Source organism: Phodopus roborovskii, unplaced genomic scaffold (genome assembly GCF_943737965.1).
Source record: "Phodopus roborovskii unplaced genomic scaffold, PHOROB, whole genome shotgun sequence".
NCBI classification, from domain to species: Eukaryota; Metazoa; Chordata; class Mammalia; order Rodentia; family Cricetidae; genus Phodopus; species Phodopus roborovskii.
Genome location: NW_026126409.1, coordinates 32492518 through 32514844, shown reverse-complemented (window position 1 = coordinate 32514844; position 22327 = coordinate 32492518). Strand labels below are relative to the sequence as shown.

The 22327-nt window shown below is 37.5% G+C and overlaps 1 protein-coding gene across 2 annotated transcripts in view; it reads right to left on the bottom strand.

Moving 5' to 3' along the window:
- The window catches only part of Tusc3 (tumor suppressor candidate 3), a 155303-nt gene that overhangs the window by 79362 nt on the left and 53614 nt on the right, over positions 1-22327 (bottom strand). For both annotated transcript variants that reach the window (XM_051182296.1, XM_051182295.1), the window contains exon 2: positions 18865-19034. In XM_051182296.1, the coding sequence (XP_051038253.1) occupies positions 18865-19034 (170 nt within the window). The remainder of the gene's footprint in view (positions 1-18864; positions 19035-22327) is intronic.

Genomic DNA, 22327 nt, shown 5'->3' with positions numbered 1-22327 from the left:
AAAGGGAAGGAAACACAATGATGTTATCTGTATTGTTGATGTTTATCAAATAGAACTTAAAAATTCTAATGGTAAGGTGAGCTGAATCTTTGCCTTTCACAGTAAAAACTTAAAGATCAATTCTTAATTGTGTGAATATAGTAATATTTGGACACATGGGGCCATCAAATCCCGAGAAAACAGGAAAGAGTTACAGTATCTGGCAAATAGCAGATATAGAAACCATAACATTAAAGGGATGACATTGTGATTGTATGTAAACAAACTGCAAAATTCAAGTTTTGTTAAAAAAAACATTTTGTTATTAAAATCAAACCTAGGAAAATGTAAAATATACCAGTATAGAATAAAATCACATTTTTGATTTTTCAGCATCTTTGTATATAATAGATTATAATGAAACATCCTAAAACAAGGACGGTGCGGTACCCTGCTCAGAGCGTTCTGAGGAATGAGGACTGAGGACTGCTTACAGGGGAGCCCTCTATAGCAGACTGGCTCACCCAGTCTGCCAGCATCCTGGTTCCACCTCCAACCACATGAGGGGGCAAGTATGAGCCTGTTTCTGGTCTGCCTTCCAGTGACCTGCTTGGAGCATCCTGAGGACTGAGAACTGAGGACAGCATGCTTGGGAGCCATCCCTAGCAGAACAGGCCCATCCAGAGTCTACCAGCGTCCTGGTCCAGCCTCCAAACAAGGGTGGAGTCCCACCACCACCCACTGGAGTAGGAGAGACATCAGAGTATTGGACGTGCTTGCACCCACTGGAAGAGAATCTTGGTCCCATACCCACCACAAGAGGGAGAGAACCTACCAGTATGCACAGAAGAAGAGATGGGTAGACACCAGTATAAGAACATAGTCAACTACAGAAAGATCAATATGATACCACCAAAGTCCAGGGACTCCACACCAGCAAGATCTGAACACCCCAACACAGATGAAGCAGAAGAGAATAACCCTGAAAACAACTTTATGAAGATGATAGAGACTCTGAAAGAGTTAATGAGAAAATCCCTTAAAGGAATGGAAGAAAGAATTCAAGAGAAAGAGAAAAAGACAAACCACAAAATACAAGAAATAATTCAAACAGTGTGGGGATAGAAAGCTGAAATAGAGACAATAATGAAAATATAAATAAACAAACTATCTGAGGGAATGCTGGAAATAGAAAAGTTAGGTAAACTATCAGAAACCACAAATGCAAGCATAACCAACTGAATACAAGAGATGGAAGAGAGAACCTTGGGCATTGAAGATACACTAGGAAAAATAGATGCATCGACCAAAGAAAATCTCAAGTCCATAAAATCCCTGACACAAAATATCCAGAAAATATGGGACACTGTGAAAAGGCCAAACCTAAGAATAATAGGTATAGAAGAAGGTGAAGAAACCCAACTCAAAGGTGCATAAAACTTTCCCAACCTAAAGGCATGCCAATGAACGTACAAGAAGCTTATACAACATTAAAATGAATGGACCACAAAAGAAAGTCCCAAAGCCACATAATAATCAAACACCAAACATACAGAATAAAGAAAGAATATTAAGAACAGCAAAGGAAAAAGGCAAACCTATCAGAACTGCATCTGACTTCTCTATGGAAACTCTGAAGGCCAAAAAGTCTTGCCAACACTAAGAGATCACGGATACCAGCCCAGACTAACATGAACAGGAAAGCTTTATATCAATATTGATGGAGAAACAAAGATATTCCATTAAAAAAAGAACAACAACAACAAAAACAGACAAACAAACAAACAAAAAAAAACAAACCTACAAAAAGTTCTGGAAGGAAAACTCCAACCCAAGGAAGTCAACTACACACACAAAAACAGAGGCAATAGATAATCCCACTTTACCAACAGCAAAAGAAAAATGGGGGAGGGGGGAAATCCACACATAATACCACCAACAACAACAAATCCAAAACAAACAAGAATTATCAATCAATGGTCCTTACTTTCCCTCAACATTAATGGTCTTAATTCGCCTATAAAAAGACACAAGCTAACAGAATGGATACAAAGACAGAATCCATCCCTCTGCTGCATACAAGAAACATATTTAAGCTTCAAAAGAAGCAAAATCACCCCGGAGGAGTACACACCAGGAAATAATCAATTTGAGGGCTGAAATCAATATATTAGAAACCAGAGAAACAATACAAAAATTCAATTCAACAAAGACCAAACGGCAGCCCAAAGACTGGGAAAAGATCTTCACCAATCCTACATCTGACAGAGGGCTGATCTCCTGAATATGGGTCTCAGGTAGAAGGCCTGGGCAGTTCAAGGGACCTCAGTGGAACCAGGTGCACAAAAGGATTTTGGGAGCAGATTTCCCATGGAGGGCTACTCCCTTAACCTAGCGGCAGGAGGGAGGGGCTAGTCCCTACTCCAAATGACCTGACAGATTTAGATAACCCCTCCTGGAAGACATCACCCTACATGTGGAGTGTGTGTGGGGCTGGGGGTGGGAGGGAAGGGTAGTGGTAGAGCATGGGAGAGTGAGAGAGAGGGAGGGAGCAAGAGGAAACTGGGATCGATATGTAAAATAAAAAAAATTAGAAAAAAATGTTTTCATATTACAAGTTTTATTGTGGGGGAAGGTAAGAAAATAAGATAAAGAGACAGAGAGACAGGACTGAAGAGAAAGTTGGGGAGAAACAGGTCCTATCTGCACCAGAGGAACGGTAGGAGAGAATCCCCTATATCTTATCAGACTAACAGTCTTTAAAGTTAGAATTCAGCTCCACAAATTACAGAAAACCTACAAACTCATGGAAACCGACCAATGTGGAATTGCACCATTCCTATGTCAATGAAGAAAAAGGGAAGAAATTAAAGACTTCCCAGAATTAAATGAGAATAAAGACACAATACACCCAAACATATGGGAGACTTTGAAAGCAGTACTAAGAGGAAAGTTACCCCAGAGAGTAGATGCCAGGAAATAATCAATTTGGGGGTTAAATCAATAAGGTAGAACAGAAACTGGGAAAGCAATACAAAGAATCAATGTAACAAACAGATGCTTCTTCAAGAAAATCAACAAGACAGATAAACCTTTATCCAAGCTAACCAAAAGACAAGAGAGAGAACATGGAAATTAACAAAATCAGAAATGAAAAGGTAGACAAAACAATGGACACAGAGTAAAGACAGAGAATCTTCAGGTCAGACTTTGAAAACTCCACAAAATTTAAAAATTTAACAGAAATGGAAAATTTTCTGGATAGATATCACTTACCAAAACCAAATCAAGACCAAATAAGCAATTTAAATAGATCTATAAATTCAAATGAAATTGAAACAGTCATCAAAAGTCTCCCAACCAATAAAAGCCTAGGACAAGATGACTTCAGGGCAGAACTCTCCCAGAAATTCAAAAAACAGCTGATAGTAATACTCTTCAAATTATTCCACACAATAGAAGCACAAGGTTCATTACCAAACTCTTTTTAAGAGGTCACAATTACCTTGGTAACCAAGCCACACAAAGACACAACTAAGAAAGAAAACTACAGACCAATATCCCACATGAACATTGATGTTAAAATACTCAATAAAATACTGGCATATTGAATCTAAGAACACATCAGAGAAATCATCCACCATGACCGGTAGGCTTCATCCCAGGGATGCAGGGATGGTTCAACATAGGAAAGTCCATCAATGTAATCTACCATATAAACAAACTGAAAAAGAAAAACCAAATGATCATTATACTGAAAAAGCCTTTGACAAAAATCTAACACCCCTTCATGATAATGGTCTTGGAGAGATTAGGGATAACAGGAACATACCTAAACATAATAAAAGCAACATACAGCAAACCAACAGCCAACATCAAACTAAATGGCGAGAAATTCAATGTGATTCCTATAAAATCAGAAACAAGATAAGGCTATCCACTCTCTTCATATTTATTTAATATTGTAACTGAAGTACTAGCTAGAGCAATAAGACAACAAAAGGAGATCAAGGGGATACAAATTGGAAAGGAAGAAGTCGAACTTTCTCTATTTGCAGATGATATCACAGTTTACATAAATGACCCCCCCCCAAAAAAAAAAAAACTCTACCAGGGAACTCCAACAGCTGATAAACACCTTCAGAAAAGTGTTAGGATACAAGATTAATTAAAAAAAAATTCAGGAGCCCTACTATATTCATATTGAGATGACAAAGAGGCTGAGAAAGACATCAGAGAAGCATCACCCTTTACAATAGCCACAAGCAACATAAAATATCTTGGTGTATCACTTACCAAACAAGTGAAAGTCCTATATAATAAGAACTTTGAGTCTTTAAAGAAAAAAAATTAAGAAATCAGAAAATGGAAAGACCTCCCATGCTCTTAAACACATAGGATCAACATAGTAAAAATGGCAATCTCGCCAAAAGCAATCTACAGATTCAGTGCAACCCCCATCAAAATCCCAGCACAATTCTTCACTGACCTTGAAAGGATAATACTCAACTTTATATGGAAAAACAGAAGATCCAGGATAGCCAAAACAACCCTGTACAATAAAAGGAACTTCTGGGGGTGTCACCATCCTCGACTTCAAGCTCTATACAGTGCTATAATCCTGAAAATAGCTTGGTATTAGCACAAAAATAGAGAGGTAGACCAATGGAATCGAATTGTAAAACCTGATATTAAAACCCACACACCTATGAACACCTGATTTTTGACAAAGAAGCTAAATTTATACAATGGAAAAATGAAAATGCCTTCAACAAATGGTGCTGGTACAGTTAGATGATGGTGTGTAGAAGATTGCAGATAGACCCATGTCTATCGCCACACACAAAACATAAGTACAAATGGATCAAAGCCCTCAATATAAATCCAACAACACTGAACCTCTTAGAAGAGAAAGTAGGAGGTAGCCTTGAACAAATTGGTACAGGAGACCACTTCCTGAACGTAACAGCAGCCCACAGAATGGGAAAAAATGTTCATAAAGTTTTGCTGTTAGTGTTGATGAATACACTTTCATCCCTAATCAGTATATAATAAATACTTTTAAGATGATTTTTCTGCAGCAGAGTTTAGAGATTCTCAATTCTGGTATATAATTAAAGGGCACATAAATTTATTTCACTCTATTTAGGGGCTTTGGAAAAAGAACAATGAACTTTTAATCTATCCCACTATAAAATAATTATTCTCCTTTAGGTTAGTTTCACTGAATAACTTGGTTCCATTATTATACAACATAACTATACAGTGGAATGGAGTTGTACTGTTTTTCAATAGACCAAACCACCAACAAGTGACACAGGGTAAAGCAATGTATGCTAGTTGGCAAATGAATATATTTGTGACTCTCACCATTATACTTAATAAATCATTGAGAGACATGTTAATAGTATCAGCTTTCTATGCAAATGTGGAATTAAAAAAACCGTTATACTCAACATTGTAAGTAGATTCTGCAGTAACAAAGAGAAATAGATGACACTGTCTACCTGAAGAGGCATTTTAAAGGAACACACATGTAATGATAACACATAATAAGAAAGTTTTAAGTGTGGCTTACACTTCATACATTAGATGGGGGAAAGACACTAGAACCATGTTGAGTAGAAATACCTGGACAAAGAATAGGTCTGCCTCTAAATGACTGAAATTATGAGCACGACTATCAGGGAAGGAAGGGAAGACAGCAGAAACAACGTAAGTGAGTTGCTCTCACATTTTTCCAATGCTCAACAGAATCTAGGCTTCATATTAGACAATAAGGAAAGGAAAGATGAAGAGTGATAAATAGGAGTGTACCTCCACTCTGTAAACAGTGACCAGCTTCAGTATTTTAGAAAGAAGTACAGTTTGCAGAAGAGCATTTGCACTTTCTGATAAGCACATGTCTGAGGTAGAGTAACATTTTAATCAAAATCTAGAGCCCATCTGAAATGTCAATAATGTTGGTCAAGTTGGAAAAACACAGGTTACTAAAATATTATATAAGCATGTGGACTATTTTGTATAAGCTCTTTTTGGACTCAAGAAGGCTAGAACATCCAACTAAGATTTCTGTACAATCCTTACATGGCAAGTTTGAATTGTACTCTTCCTACAAAGTGCACTCACCTGACCAATTATCTGCTAAGTGTGGTCTGTAGACATGTCTGAGGGGTTTTCATAACTGGGCTAATGGAGGTGGGAAGACTCACCCTCAGTGTGAGCAGCATTGTTTCCTAGACTGGCCAGGGTTTAATGAAAAGGGGAGTGTCTTGGTCACAGTTCTTTCATTGTGAGGAGAATCCATGCCCAAGCAACTTATAGATGAAAGCATTTGAGGGCCTGCTTAGTTTCAAAGGATTAATCTATGGCCATCATGGTGGCAAGGAGACAGGCAATGGCACAAGAGCAGCTGTTGAGAACTTTACAACCTGATCTACAAGCAACAGGAACAGAGGGTAGGAGGGAAGAGGAAGAGAGAGAGGGAGGGAGGGAGGGGAAGAAACTGCACCTAGGAGCATAGTTTGGAGGACTCAAAGCCCACTCCCCAGTGATACACCTCCTCTAACAAGACCAAGCCTCCTAATCCTTCCCAAAGAGTTCACTAACTGGGGATTAAGCATGGGAGCATATGAGGTTACTCATTCTCATTCAAAGTACCACAGGCAGTGAGTTCTACATAGCATGCAGGCATTCATTCATTTAACAGCTTTCTGCTTTTGACTTTGACACAAAGTGACAAGCTGCTTCAAGATCACACTGCCTTGAAATCCCCACAATGATAGACTACTGCCTCAGAATACACCAAGTCCTTTCTGGCTGATGTTGTCAGCTATTTTAGCACAGCAACAGGAAAAGGTATTAAGACTAATCCTTGGAAATATTTCTAATTTGAAAAAAAAAAGATTCATGAAAATCAAAGCAAATTACAATTTCTGAACTAAAATACAAAACTTTGAGCAAAGGCAAAATATTGGCAAAATAAATCAGGCTTTCTCCTCTTTGGGTATATTAACAATATAACAATAAAAATAATGAACAAATCTATCTCTAAAACATTTAAAAATTATAAAATATGCTTAATAAATATGTACTATTCATGCTATCTATTCAAATGCAAGTAATTTATCAGAAATAAATGTGTTCAATAATGTAAAACCAATTATTTTCTATTTCCACTAATATTCTAACTTCTTCACAGAGAATTAAAGAAATGTAACAACAACAAAGCAAAAAGAAAAGGAAATCTAGTGGAATCAAGCACAACTGTTAGTTTACACTAAAAGTACATAAAATTATTAGCACACTTCAGACCTCACTGCTATTCAAAATTCAAAGTGGAAACCACAAACACCAGAAGCTCACAAATAAATGACTACACACCTTTAACAGTATTGGGGGGAGGGGGTTAGTCCACAGTCAAACTTAGGAACTGAAGGAACAATACAAATTGTTCCTGTGTGCTCAATTGGAACCTGAAGAGGGCAGTCAAACTGCATGAGAAAGATCTAAGAGTTAAGTAATAACTGCAGGGCACTGTTCTGTTAAATCTCTTGTATTAAATCTTCTCCATTTTTTATTAGAGAACAAGAAAAAAATCACTTAATTCAAATGCTATAATTTTTTACATTATACTCTTTTTTAAAAGGTTATGTAAAACTAAAAAGGATTATTAACTCATCTATAGTTCTATGTGTTTTATATTTCCCAGGATGAATGTAATTTTTATCCTTAAAGCATTTTAAGGAATGTTTTAAGTACTTTCTCTTCATAACATTTTTCAAATTTCCTACCATATAATAGATTCACATTAAAAGTATATGTCTTTACAGATAGGCATTTATGATGAACTACACATACATAAACTTATATTACATAGTTATTTCAAAGTATGTCTTCACAGGCCCTCAAATCATTTCAATAGACAGTGATTTGCACAGATCTGAAGTAAGCTGGCTTGCCTGTTACAGAAGCTTCTGGTATTACAGTTGGGAGAATAGAAAACACTAAATAATACCTTTCAAAGCTTGCACCTGTTTTTCTGGTGTTCTAGGCTAGTCTGTGGGTTAGGCTTTTCCTCATTAAATCCAATACAATCACGTTCTGGGAATATTCACTGGCTCAGTTTCCAAGGTTTATTAGTTCATCACAGGGTGATGGACTAATGGCAAGAAGAATAAGATAATGGCAGAAATATGTAATGAGGTTATATACCTCAAGGTGGCCAGGAAATCAGTGTACAGAAAGAGGGGATACAATGAGAAATACTTCCAAGGCCAAACTCTTAGTGACATATTTTCTCCAATCAGAATTACCTGCTACAATCCCAACTACCTATACAAAGTTTGAATCCAGAAATGGGATTATCTATTCATGAAATCATAGCTGTCATAATGTAATCCTTTTACCCAGAGCCAAGCCCTAAGCACTGCTTGCATGAAACTATACCAGATCTCTTTTTGAGACATGTCAAACCATGGCAATGACTGTGTCAATGACAACTCTGCATTTCTTGTATATCTACACAGTCTTCCTTCATTAAAATAAACAATGGAAAAATAGTAAAAATTTTGTTCAAATAAATCTTAAATCTGAAATGTTTAGGAATATAAAGAACACATAAATAGTACAAACAGTTGAGTAACACAGAAATGCTTAAACATGAATGCCAAGGTAGGAAACATACAGATAGCAAAGAAACAAAATGATATTCCACTTGCTCACTGAGCAATCTTTTTAAGTCTATATACAGAATTCAGAGAAAGATTACATATAAAGGAAACGCAGTAGTGAGGATTTAAAAATAAAAAAAATCAACAGATAAATTAATTTGATGTCTGAAAAAAAGTAAGAAATATTTCCTTGTCTCAAGATAGTCAAATATCTTCTAGAAACAGGAAATTTAAGTTAAGGATAGAAATAATCACTGAACAAGTTTTCTTTATGATAACATACTGACTTTGACTATAAATCTTATCAACTTCAGTACATGGCAAGATGCTTACATAGCTAGTACACATACTTCCAGAGGAGTCTGTGATGTTATTTCTATCGTATGCTTACAGGAAAGATCCAACCAGGCTGGGTAGCACACACCTTTAATCCCAGGGCCATGGAAGCAAAGGTAGGTGGTGCACTAGGAATTCCAGGGCAGCCTGGTCTACATAATGAGTTCTAGGATAGCTAAGTCTACATAGTGAAGTCCTTCCTTGAGAAACAAAAGTAAGAAACCCCACCCTGAATATGAGTTGTATTATCCTATAGATGGGAACCAGAAAAGAGTAAAAGGGAAACAGCATGAAGCCCACTAGCAGAGTCATCCCTGCCCTCTGCATTCCCTGACATCGTGATAGGAGCTACTCTGCTTAGCCACACTCTTAGACTTGACACAGACCAAAACATAATATTCCTCACTTAAGTTGCTGTGCTAGATAGCACAGACAACTGGTACTAGAGGAGTAAAACCACGGTTATTGCTGAGTACTGGTGACAAAGTTTATAGTGAGAATCACCAAAAACACCTTCAAAAGATTCTCATGTCTGATTATTGACATATATCTGTCTGGTTTTGCTTTGAGGTGAGGCATTGATATGCATACTCATTGTATTCCTGTTCACAGGAGAAATGTGTCACATGGAAAATAAACAACTTATCTGTGTCTCACAGTAAGGAGTGAATGGAGCAAGCGGAAATTCAGTCTCAGTTGGAGAGGGGGTTATAACTACATCTTTGGCTATAAACACAAAAATTTGTTCTCAATTCTCAGAGCCACTCTCAGTTACATCAGAGATCAGAACTTCATACAAATCCATGTTAAGTTAGCCAAGCCTTTCTAATAATGTGTTTTAGAATGCATGTATGTGTATATGTATTTTTATACCAATTTTCCAAATAGTATTTACACACATGGAAGTATCAGAGGAGTAGCATAAAAAGTGACTGAAAAAGGAGAGACTATATGATCCAGTATGGGTTGTAGCCTCAGGTCATACAGTTTAGTCTATGCTAAAAACAAAATCAATTACAGAAGTATACACTAACACCTACCAAGTGTGGTCACATACTGCAGGCAGCATTTGAACTCTCAAGACCTGGACTTGAGTAAGAGCTTTCCACAATTCATGATGTACAAACCTAGAAATGTCGTAGACATTTATTCCCACCCTCTTTTCTGCATGACAATGTGAGTAATACCTCCCTGGAGGGTTGCGAAAAGGTGAAAGCATGAGGCACGTCATTTCCATTTGTCAAATTCCTACCTAAGTGACAAAGGGTTATGTAAACCTCCATGTGTCCAACAACTACTGTAAAAGCAGATTTTTCATGCACAGTTTCAGGTTACTTCAACAGTTTCTTCTCCTCCCACTCTCTGCACCACGTCCCAAAGTTGTCTTTAATTTCCCTCAATAAACTAGCCTTATTAGTGACAGGAGTGTTTCTACATCATCTTCTGTGCTTCTCCTAAACTTTCTATACCTAGAGGGTATACATGACACAACATACACACTAGATCATGTCAAATAACAAATCCAATAGATAAGAGAATATAAGCATGACATATATTAATTTCCAGATATTCTGTACCTCTTAATAACTCATCAATCTCTTTCCAAAATATGGTTTCTGAATATTCAGATTAATAAACAATAGGAAGGTCTTGTCATCACTTTCTCTTTTCTTTCTTGATACTTATTAGTTTAGGTAAGTAGCAGTTTAAGAAACATGTACTTGTCAAGTGTCCAGAATTTCAAGTCTGTTTCTGAGATGGAGAGCTGTAGCTGTCAGATGAGTCTGTTCATGTTTATCTTCCTAGTACCAGCTAAATACCTTACATAACAGCAGTCAGTAACTGTACATGTTGATTAAAAGACACAATCTCCACAGAAGAATTTTGTACTACCATGGTAATACACAGTCCACAGTGGTTACTAGTAAGTTGATGAATGGCATACCATTCTCTTGTTTCTATTCAATATCTCAGGCAGGGAAACAAAACTGACATTACATTAGAATTTAAATACAAACTATAGTTACTATTAAAATATATAAGCCAGCAGTGGGATGCACATTGTGAATCTCAGCACTCCACTAAAGAAGCAGAGACAGACATATCTGTGAGATCAACACCAGCCTGGTCTATATGAAGGACAGCAGAGAAGCAGGTGGATCTCTCTGAGTTCAAGGTTACCCCAATCTACACAAAGGATTCCTGTATTACACAGTGAGACCCTGTCTCAAACAAACAAAAACAAAATCCAAAGCAAAACAAAAAACCCAAAGTAACTTATTGGCAAAAAACATTGATAAGCAGTTCATAATTACTGAAAGTTTTCTGCACTGATAGTCCCCAAAAAACACCTACATATGATTTGCTAAATGGTTTCACAAAACCAGCACACAGCCATATCCATGGATAAGATTTGTTAGTCTATTTGTTTACTATAGCAAATATGACAGAGAAAATAGGAAAAGGGAAAAGGGGGGCCTAAAGCAAAGTTTAAAGCAAACTATATGCCAGCTTTCTAGAATGCCTCCTTTGGTTAGTCAGAGAACTTCCTTTACCACAGAGCTGTAACACCAAGTGAGGTCATTACAGATTCACTGCTAAGAGAGATGCCTGCTATTGCACATGATAAGATCTAGACTCCCAGAAGGACTTTAAGTGGTCAGCATTAGCTGACTTGTTTACAACCTATACCCAAACAGTGAACTTTGTCAGCAGATCTTTTTCTACAGACAGCGATTTCTTTTCTGTCTACCTTTGTTGTGGTCTCTAATATATAGAAAAGAAGAAACTCGATATTTTCACTGTATTTTCCCAACAGAGACAACAATCTACCACGAAAAGTACCAGATGATGTAAGTCATCACTGGGGAGTCCAGATTCTTCTGCATTTAAATGAAATCATTTGCAATGTAAGGCCAATAAAATAGGGTTACATAGTACACTTATTAATATGTCTTAAAGAGATCTAAGACAGATGTTCCTGTATGATTTATTACTAAGGATAGCTCTAGCTTCTTGGAGTCCAATGAGAGGAAGGATTATATGAGCAAAGAGGTCAAGATCATGATGGGAAAACCCAGAGAGACAGCTGACAAGAACCAGTGGAAACTCACAGTGAACTGACAGCTGGGGAACCTGTCAGTTCAACTGGGCTCAACTATACCCTCTGAATCTGAGTGACAGTTCAGTGGCTTGGGCAGTTTATGGGGCCACCAACAGTTGATCGAGATTTACCCCTAGTGCACAAACTGACTTTTTGGAGCCTATTCTCTATGGAGGGATACCTTGCTCAGCCTAGATACAGAGGGGAGAGGATTGGTCCTGCCTCAACTTGATATGGCAGACTTTGTTGACTCCTCATGAGAGGCTTCACCCTCATGAGAGGAGTGGATGGAGTGTTGGATGGGAGGAAGATGGGGATGGAGTGGGGAGAAGGGAGGGACAGGGAAACTATAGTTGATATGTAAAATAAAAAGTTTTAAATAAAATTTTAAAAATAAACCGGGCATTGGTGGTGCATGCCTTTAATCTCAGCACTTGGGAAGCAGAGGGATCTCTATGAGTTCGAGACCAGCCTGGTCTATAGAGCTACTTCCAGGACAGGCTCTAAAACAATACAGAGGAAACCCTGTTTCAAAAAACCAAATAAATAAGAAAAATATCTCCAGCTACAGAGATAAAAATGCATAAAAGCCCATCTTTATTTTGAATACCTTACAGCAACTACCAAAACTTTGCATTTAAAACAAATAAATCATATCAAGTATAACTTCCCAAATAAGGGAAGGTAGTCATCCTTCTAGCCTATGTCTATAATTGTGTTACATAAATCTTTCAATATTAAAAATTTTTGTCACCAATATAATCTCTCATTCATTGAATAAAATTGTACTACACATAAAGCCTTGAACTTCAACCTACAGTTCTCATCCTTGTCATCACACCATCATCATCTTTCCATAATAGTCTTTATACAAAATGCTTTCACAGTTCTTCTCTTCAGATTTTAAATAAATCTCTGAGGAATTAAGCTATACATAGAAAATTACTTGTCACTATCAATTCATGATGGTTAACAAATAATTGTCTTCAAATTACTTTATTCTATAAAAGCAACAAATAAACGGTTTATAATGGTAAAGAAAATGCTATACATACTATATATGACCACTCTCAAAGGTCAAAGGGAACAAAAATGGGGTATTAAAAGTAAGCAGCATTTTTCAGTTCTAATTCAAAAGAAACTGGTGATGTGGGCGGCTGACAGGATACAGGGATACAGAAAAAGTCAGTATAGGACAATCCAGAACTCTAGCATTTGGGACACAGTCAAAGAGCACATACTCACTGCACAGAAAGCCACTCAGCTGTGGGTGGTGGGGCAGACACTTACAGAAGTATAGAGACACAAGGGCCCAAACTAGAAGATAAATAGAAAGGTATTCTGAATGCAGCTGATCTACAAGCTATATTTTAGCCAGCAATTGAGAATTATTCTGTGTTTCCCATTGTTAAGCTCTATAATCTTGAGAAGGTCAGACTCAGACCCAAAGTTGTTGCTTTGGAAAATAAAAGATCATACATTTCAAAACTAGCTGTGGTGGAGCACACCTTTGATATCAACATTAGGGAGGCAGGAGGATCTCTGAGTTCGAGGCCAGCATGGTCTACAAAGGGAGTTCCAGGACAGCCAGAACTACACAGGGAAAGCCTGATCATATATTTCATTTGTCACACCAAGGATTGCCATGTTGTCTTGGACACTATCATTTGACCTCAGGGAATAGTGGGATCTGGCTTAAGGACATAGGACACAGTGGAGTGTGCTTTCCTCCTAAGATCCATGGCACAGATGGAGACAGCTAGCTATAGAGGATGCAGATCCTGAGCAGGGACATGCCATTGCATCAGGAAATCAGTGGCAGAAGCAAGAGGCTTGGGTGAAGAAAACACAAGCTCTGGTCCTGCCACACTGCCTGAACTCGGCAGTATGTTGCCCATCCATCATGTGGGTTTCTCCTTATGCTTCAAAACCCTTTTCCTTCTCCTTCTGCCCCACCTCCTTCCATCTTCTCTTTCTCTTTACACCTTTCTCTTGTTCTCTATGCTTTTTTGAATATTATTTAAACATCTTTCGTTTCTTCCTTGAATTAATCAACTTTTAACCCTTTTTGGTTTAGAGCCAGTCAGATGACATGGCCACTGAGGAGGTGCTTGCCACCAATACCGACAACCTGAATTCAGTTCCTAGATCCAGAGCGGAAGCAAAGGAGCACCAATTTACCCTGATTTCTGTTTACTTCTTTAAATGCCACTCATTCACAGGGAAAACATGTAGTAAGTCTCCTGGTGTATTTTACTTAACATGATGATTTCTAATTTTGCCACGTCCCAACAATTTCCTTGATTTTACTCCTTTCTAGCTCTCTGGAACCATGAACTTAAATAAATTCCTCCTCAAGTTGCCTTGGTCATGGTGTTTTTTTTATCACAGGAACAGAAAATTAACTGAGATAATAATTAAGCATCTTCCCTCCAGACCTAATTATCTCTTGGATATATATTACAATGGAGAAAAAAATAAAAAACAAAAAACCATAAAAAACTTACTGGACAATAATACACAGATCAAAAGAGCATCATCTATATTCAGTCTCACCATTGGAGTCTCAATAACCTACCATTATATGCCCCTTGATATAAGGATGGATGAATGACCTTTGTGTCACTCTTACACTAAATAAATACCTAAATCTAATTTAAGAAAATTGAGAGTATAAGCAACAAAATCTTGGGTCCCTTAAATAAAGATGTCAATGTATTTAAAACCAAACAAAAACATTTAACATGTAAGAATGGTAATGTAAAAGGAACTAAAAGGTGCAGCAATCAAATATAACAGATCAACACTGACTTGGTCAAAACAGACGAGAAAGAGGGCCTCAGACTGTCAGAATGGCTTCATCCTTCTTTCAAAACTTTCTACCAAATTTAGGCATGGCACTGACCAACTGCTCGAGTTCACAGACACTCCAGCTGATGTCTGACTGAGGTTATTTGACCTTTACTTCAAAGAGGGGGGAAAAAAATAAAAAATGGTAAATGTTACCCATTAGTAAAACATCTTTATAAAAAGTAACACTGGTGTCAAATATTTAACTGTGCAAAATTCTTGTAAGTTGGAAATTACAATAGGGATAGAGATCAAGGATTAAAGCATAATCTTAAATGCAGAATTCAGAAAACAGAAAAAAGCTCAGTCAAGTGCTACAGTACCTCCTCTATCAGCAAGAGGCATGGCCAACAGCAGGAGCTGGGGTTATTCAACCTGACAAGGAGACTCAGAGAGGATACCAATAGACTGAAATTACAACATGTGCCTTCAAAAGAAAATTAAATTGCTGAACTAAGCAATAATTTCAGCATCATTTCTACCATTAAATTAGCTGACCTTCTCCCTGATTCTAAAATATTTCTCATGTATCAACCAAACCATGGGGCAGAAAATAAGTGAATGGAAGTGGAGATTTCTAGTCTGACAAAGTGGAATACCTGTTCAAGGAGATAAACAAGTGTGTAAAACTTCAAAACTAAAGCTCTCACAGACGCATTATTTGAAGAATAAAAACCAAGTAAGGGTTGAAGTCTCAAAATCATGTATAAGGTACATGCCAGCATAATGTAATTTATAGATGGCTTTCATCTTATCTGCTAACTTGAGAAACTAATCGTACAAACCTACAAGTGACTTCACTGTAGTCAACAGAAATCTGATGAGTTCTGTATGTATGGCTTTGGCTCAGTATGCTAAACACTGGACCTTCAGGAGCTGCTGTCTTAAAACAAAGCTTCCACAGTCACTTGTATAGTACTAGCTGATGCATCTAGAACCAAAAAGAGACTAATATTTTAGTTGGGTATGCAAAGGCAAGACACAGGCTACACTCTGCAGGGCCAGAACAATGATGACTACATGCACTTGAGGAAAGCATTACACTCTCACAGCTCTCAAGTCACAAATCCTCACCCTGCTGGGGATTAGCTTTATGTTTTCAGACAATGTAGACAACCTCTCAGCTTTAATGTCAACAATAAAATGGATTTTATCAGGTATATCTTTCAGAATGGGAATCACAAGTACATGTGTATGTATGTGTGCATGTAAGTATGTATATATGTATGTATGTGTATAAAACACAAACACATTTATGTGTTCACATGTGAATATACACGCATACATATAGTCAGTTAACATCTAATCAAAATATATTTACTATATTTCAGTTAAAGTGTAATACTATATTAATCTCCAACACATCAAGATTTTGCTAATAAACATTGCTTGATTCTAAAATGAAAGTTTTTATTGTCTTTTTGATTTATTTTAAAAAATAAAATGGTCTACTGGTCCATAATGACAACCTTAAAAGAGGCTACTTTGTTCCTAGAAAAGAGTCAATTCTGGAGATGAGTAAATTTGTGCAAGAACACATCTAAGCAATTATGGGAATATTCTCTACAGTATAATTTAGCAAAAGGAAGTTTGGAGTTAACACTTAGAGGAGGTGAGAATTGTATTGAATAGTCATAATTAACAATTTTATTTGGCTAAGGTCTTTGATGTTCACCCGGGAGGGAGGTGAGAATTGAATTCTAAAATTTGAGAATAAACTGACTGTGAAGCAGGAGCAGGATGACTTAAAAAGGATTTAAAGGAAGCCAAAAGCTCAGTCACTAGCCGCTCCATAAGCAACCATACTTGATGCTAAGAAACTCCCTCAGCCTTATAAAAAGAAGGAAAAGGCAACAAAGGCTGAAAATGGAAAGCATATATTTTTGAAAACTAACCAGGAAGCTTTCAAAGACTATATCGAATTGTAAAATATCACAATGTCAGTGTAGCAACCATCCAGAATTATACTGACATAGAAGGAACCAGAAAAACTCATTCATGATGGTGGGGGGGGGGGCTCACTGCTCAAAGAGTGACTTTCTCAAAGTGCCTCCAATTCCCTTTGAGGCTGTTTATAATACAGTATTACAGTATACACAATCAGGCATGAAGACACACACTTGTAATCCTAACACTAGAGGCTGCAAATTGAAGGCCATTCAAAGCCACAGAGCTAGTTTCACATATACACTGAGCTATATACACACACAATACACACAGATAGATGAGGGCATATAACTCAATGGGAACAATCATTTTTCAATGAACAAAACACATGAACAGTTATTTCATCAAAGCTATCTAGGTAACAAACTCAAAAAGATGTTCAAAATTAATGTACATAGAAAAAGGCATTAATCGTCACGAGCCATTATGAAAATGTTCAGTTGTTTTATTTGAATAAGCTGAATATGCCTTACTCACAATGCTTGTTACATTAAGTGATTTGAGTTTATGATCATTTCAGATTTTTTAAAATATATAATACATAGAAAACCTAAAACTTTGGAAAGGGGGATCAAATCTCAATATGATATTCATTTGTTTCATAATATTTGGCATCACCTGAAATACATAACCTACAGGTAGTTTTGCAAACTAGTAAGCCCTTCATTGTGCCCTTGCATAGACAAACTGATAAACTGCAGACATCTGCATTATGAAATTATTACTCAGTAATAAAAAGAACAAGCTGTTGACAAATGCAACAACTTGGTCATGTTTGAAGAAATTATGCTAACTAAAAAAGAAGAGCTATAAAAGATTTTACAATGATTAAATTTCCATAACATTCTTGAAATAACAAAATTATACCAATGGGAAATCAATCAGCTAGCTGCCAAATTCAAGGCACAGAGTGAAATATGGAGCACAGAAGGCTGTAAAAAAAGTAAATAAATGAAATAAAATAAAATAAAAAACAGTGATCTAATCCCTCAGTATCTTGGCAGATCAATGCCAATATTTGCTGACAATGTGGTATTATAGCTTTGCAAGACATAACTCCTAGAAGGTGCTGGAGAGGCCATCTATAGGAAACAATGATTTTAATATAAATGTCATCTAGACTAATTTGTTGAAAGCATGGTATGCAGCTGCTGGTACTATTGAGAAGTTACTAAGTCATGATAGCTCATAAGTTCACGTGTGTGTGTATAAACACACACACACACACACACACACACAAATGTGGTTTGATTCACTGATAAGCCCAGAGCTGAATAGGCTATTATGAGATGGTTTCACATATGAAAACCAAGACTGCTGGGGTATGCCTTTGAGAGCTTTATCTCAGCCCTTAATCCTTGACCTATTTTGGGGCTGCCTCCCTTCAAAAGACTACAGGCTCTAAAACACAAAACCAAGTGGACATAAACTGCAATCTCTGGTAACTTGACCCAAAATGAATCCTTCACTACTTCATGCTGACTTTCCTCAGCTTTTCAGCCACAGACATGGGAAGCAGAACAAAGGGTGTCTTTATAACTTCTAGCAGTTCCTTACTTGTGACTACCATTATCTCAGTATGTACTGCACATGCATTACAAGTGTTCTTTCCAAAATCTCGTTCTGGAAAACGCTTTACTCCTTTCAAATTGTTTACCTCTGTCATCTACTAAGAAGTTTATAATGATTAGAAGGACCAAAAGTAAACAGACTTCCCTAGAAAAATGAGAGTTCCTTTATTGAGATTGTTAAGGAATACACCAGGGAACTGCTTCACAGGCCATAGTTAAGACCAAACAATGAGAAATAAGTTTTAACAAATGCTTGTGACATGGGTCCATATCCTGATTTATTGCTTACTTTTTCAATTCAGTTTTATTTTACACTAAAATTTTACTGAATTTTCGTAAACGTGTGTATCTCAATATAAGCATATAAGCTGGGCTACTCCTTCCAAGTGTTTAAATGCATACATACCTGCAAACAGAACATTGTCGCTGAGGCTGGAGAGCAGTGAACATAACAATCATGGAGTAGTTTCGAGGTGGGGCCTTCACAAACTTCCGGAACTTGTCACCATTCATGCGGAAGATGGAGCGTCTGGAGCTCCATTCCATCAGCTGCTCCACTTTTTCAGCCAAAAGGTTCTGGAATGAAATACAATTAAAAGTTAAAAGGGTGCACTGGGTTGCACTGGGTTGGTGCACACCTTTAATCCCAGTACTAGAGAGGCAGATGCAGGTGGATCTCTGAGAGTTCAAGGCCATCCTGGTCTACAAGAGGGAGTTCCAGGACAGGCTCCAAAACCACACAGAGAATCCCTGTCTCAACAACAAAAAGAGAAAGAAAGAAAGAAAGAAAGAAAGAAAGAAAGGAGGGAGGGAGGGAGGGAGGGAGGGAGGGAGGGAGGGAGGGAGGCTTACAGGGAGGGGTTCTCCTCCCTTGGAGCCGCTCCCATTTTCATGTTCTCACTTTCCCTTACCAAACCAACACTTGTTATGCTACAAAAAGGATTCATGAGAAATTAAAACTTCATAGATTATATTTCATATAAATAGAATATACCAAGACTATATTTTTAACCTAAATTAATCTTTGTTAATAGTCTTTATTTGGGTATACAGATTAAATGTTTTTTGACCTGGCTTGCACAGAATATTTCAGTTTTGCAAATGACATTAAAGTCTATAAAAAGGTATTAAGGAAAATCAAATTTCTATCCTCAAGATAAAATAAAATACATTTTACACTCCCCCAATCTTTGCTCTAAATACAGATAAAAATTCTTTTCATTCAAAAGAAAAAAAAAAATCTAAAGAAGCCTATACCAAGACACAGACAGGTTAAAGACTTGAAAACCTGAAGAATGACAAAGCAATAAGTGCATGTTTGGTCTGCTATCCTCTGGGCAGGTTGCTAAAAAAGCCATGTTGCTAAAAAAATGTGAATGGTGCAGACAAAACAGACTTAAGCAAACTTGTACTGCTACTCAAACAGCAGGGAAAGGACAACCCAGTATGGTCAAGTTAGCAGCTTAATCCAAACTGATCACCAGGGACAGGGACTCCTCTCTCTTACCCTCTCCCCAACTCCTCTCCTCCCCCTCTCCTCTCTTCCCCTCTACCTGTCTCTCCTCTCTCTCTCTCTCTCTCTCTCTCTCTCTCTCTCTCTCTCTCTCTCTCTCTCTCTCTCTCTCTGTGTGTGTGTGTGTTTTCATTAGCATGCTCTCTAGCAAACTGAGGAGGGGGAGCCTCTCCTTGACTAAATTTCTTTTTAAGTGTTTCACATGTAAGGGCAGAGAAATCTTTCAATCATAAACTGCATGAAAAGACCGTTGTGTAATTTTATTTATAAAGGTCAAAAACAGGAGAAAAGAAACTGCAGACACGGAGTAAGGGAGGGACGGATATGGGGCAGGCAGAGAGACATGGGAAAGGCACACTAAAAGATAACCCAGAAGAGGCTAGAGTTTACTGCCATTCTCTTCCAGAAAGGACATCCAAGCAGAAGACTCATCCTCAGACCTGAAAAAGCTTGAAAAGAAAAAACTCCACAGGGCTGTGCTTCTAGAAGTAAATGACTGTTCTTGCCCTTGCAAACCACACAGGTGTCAGTGGTGACAGCAGGCTTCAAGTGTTCTAACACAGATGTATCTATACACAGTTCAGGGAGATACACACAATCTCCCCCTCTCCTTCTTAAATACTGCACTCACAATGGTCCCCTATAAACTCTGCAGAGGTGGATATATACATAAGCAGGAAGACAGGCATCTACCTGGCTTTTAAGAAAAAAGAAAAAATAAATAAAAGGAAAAAAACTTAGTCAAGTATTCTGTGCCTACCAGAGCAAAAGGAAAAGAGAAACCAAAAGAAATGGAAAGGATAGAAAAAGCATAGCTAAAGAGTGGGCATAAAGTATTCAAGTTGGCATGTAAGGACTAACTGTATGAAAAAGAATTATGGCTAATTATTGGGTTAATTGTTTGTTTTTCCAAGGATGTGATTTGGCTCTAACAAAAAGGCAAGAACTGAAATTAACTATAACTTCAAAAACAATCTATTTAGATGCAGATAACCTTAATTCCTTCTGAAAGTCTGAGTACATTTTTATTAGGAAACTAATAATCTTATTAAAATGAAAAAAGCAAATAAAAACTAATTGGGAAGAAATTGTTCTGCCATGTCAACGTCAACATGCTCCAAAGTATTGAGAATTATACAGGCAAGGTTAGTTATTAGTCTTAATTATGAGGCGACAGATAGGAACACAAGTTCAGCTCAATGTTTGCCTTACAGAAAATTCTTAAGATTGTCATAGGAATTACATAAAGGTCTTCAAGTACTCATTTTAATACTCAATGAAAATGTTACCCAAAAGTTCTTTAAACTTTTTTAATTTAAGTAATGGGTGCAATATAAATGTAAAATATGCCTTAAATATTTAAGAATTGTGGTCTCTGAGGAAAAACAGTCTCCAAACCAGAAACCAATCAGAGTCAAATTCCTGAGGGACTTGGTCTTAGAGACTGCTACCTTTCTGATTCCTAGAGAGTTTCTAATGAGACATATCTTTCTCATTAAACACAAATATCCACAGTATACTCTGAATTTCTGCACATTACATGTTGTAGAGTGGTTTAGTCACATAATTATACCAGTATCTGTCAGTTAAACAACTGTTAATACGCAAGTAAGTGTTTCAATCAACTTACAATGTACTATAATTTCAGGTACTAAAAGAAATTCCCAGAGATATTTCTCAGGGTGGGAACTTAATGATGCCATTTGCATCCCAATATAAACCAAGTGACCAAAGTGGATGATGTGCAATCAGGGGTTTTATTTGACAGCTCAAGAATCCAAAGCTTAGAAAACTGTGGTCTTCTGGTGTATGCGTGTGTGTGTGTGTGTGTGTGTGTGTGTGTCACACACACACATGTTCATTTCTATATGTGCAGGGGTAGGTATGAATGCATATCCTTATGGTGTACATGGAGACTAGAGTGGATGTTGTACTCTATTGTTTTGAGAAAGGGTCTCTCACTGAATCTGAAGCACAAAACTCAGCTAGGCTGGCTGGAGCTCTGTACCCTGCCCCATTTCACAGTCACTAGGGGATAAAGGTGTACTGGGCCATGCTCAGACTTCACTAGGTGCTACAGAATGGAACTCAAATCCTTATGCTCAGATATCCCCTGCTTTCCTGACTAAAGCAGCAGATCCCTGATGTGGAACGCTTTTAAAGGAACTGCTAGCAAATCTGCCCAAAGTTTACAAGAGAGAGAGAGAAAGAGAGAGAGAGGGAGGGAGGAAGGGAGGGAGGGAGGGAGGGAGGGAGGGAGGGAGGGAGGGAGGAAGAGAGAGGGAGAGAGAGGGAGAGAGAGGGAGAGAGAGGGAGAGAGAGAGGGAGAGAGAGGGGGAGAGAGAGGGAGAGAGAG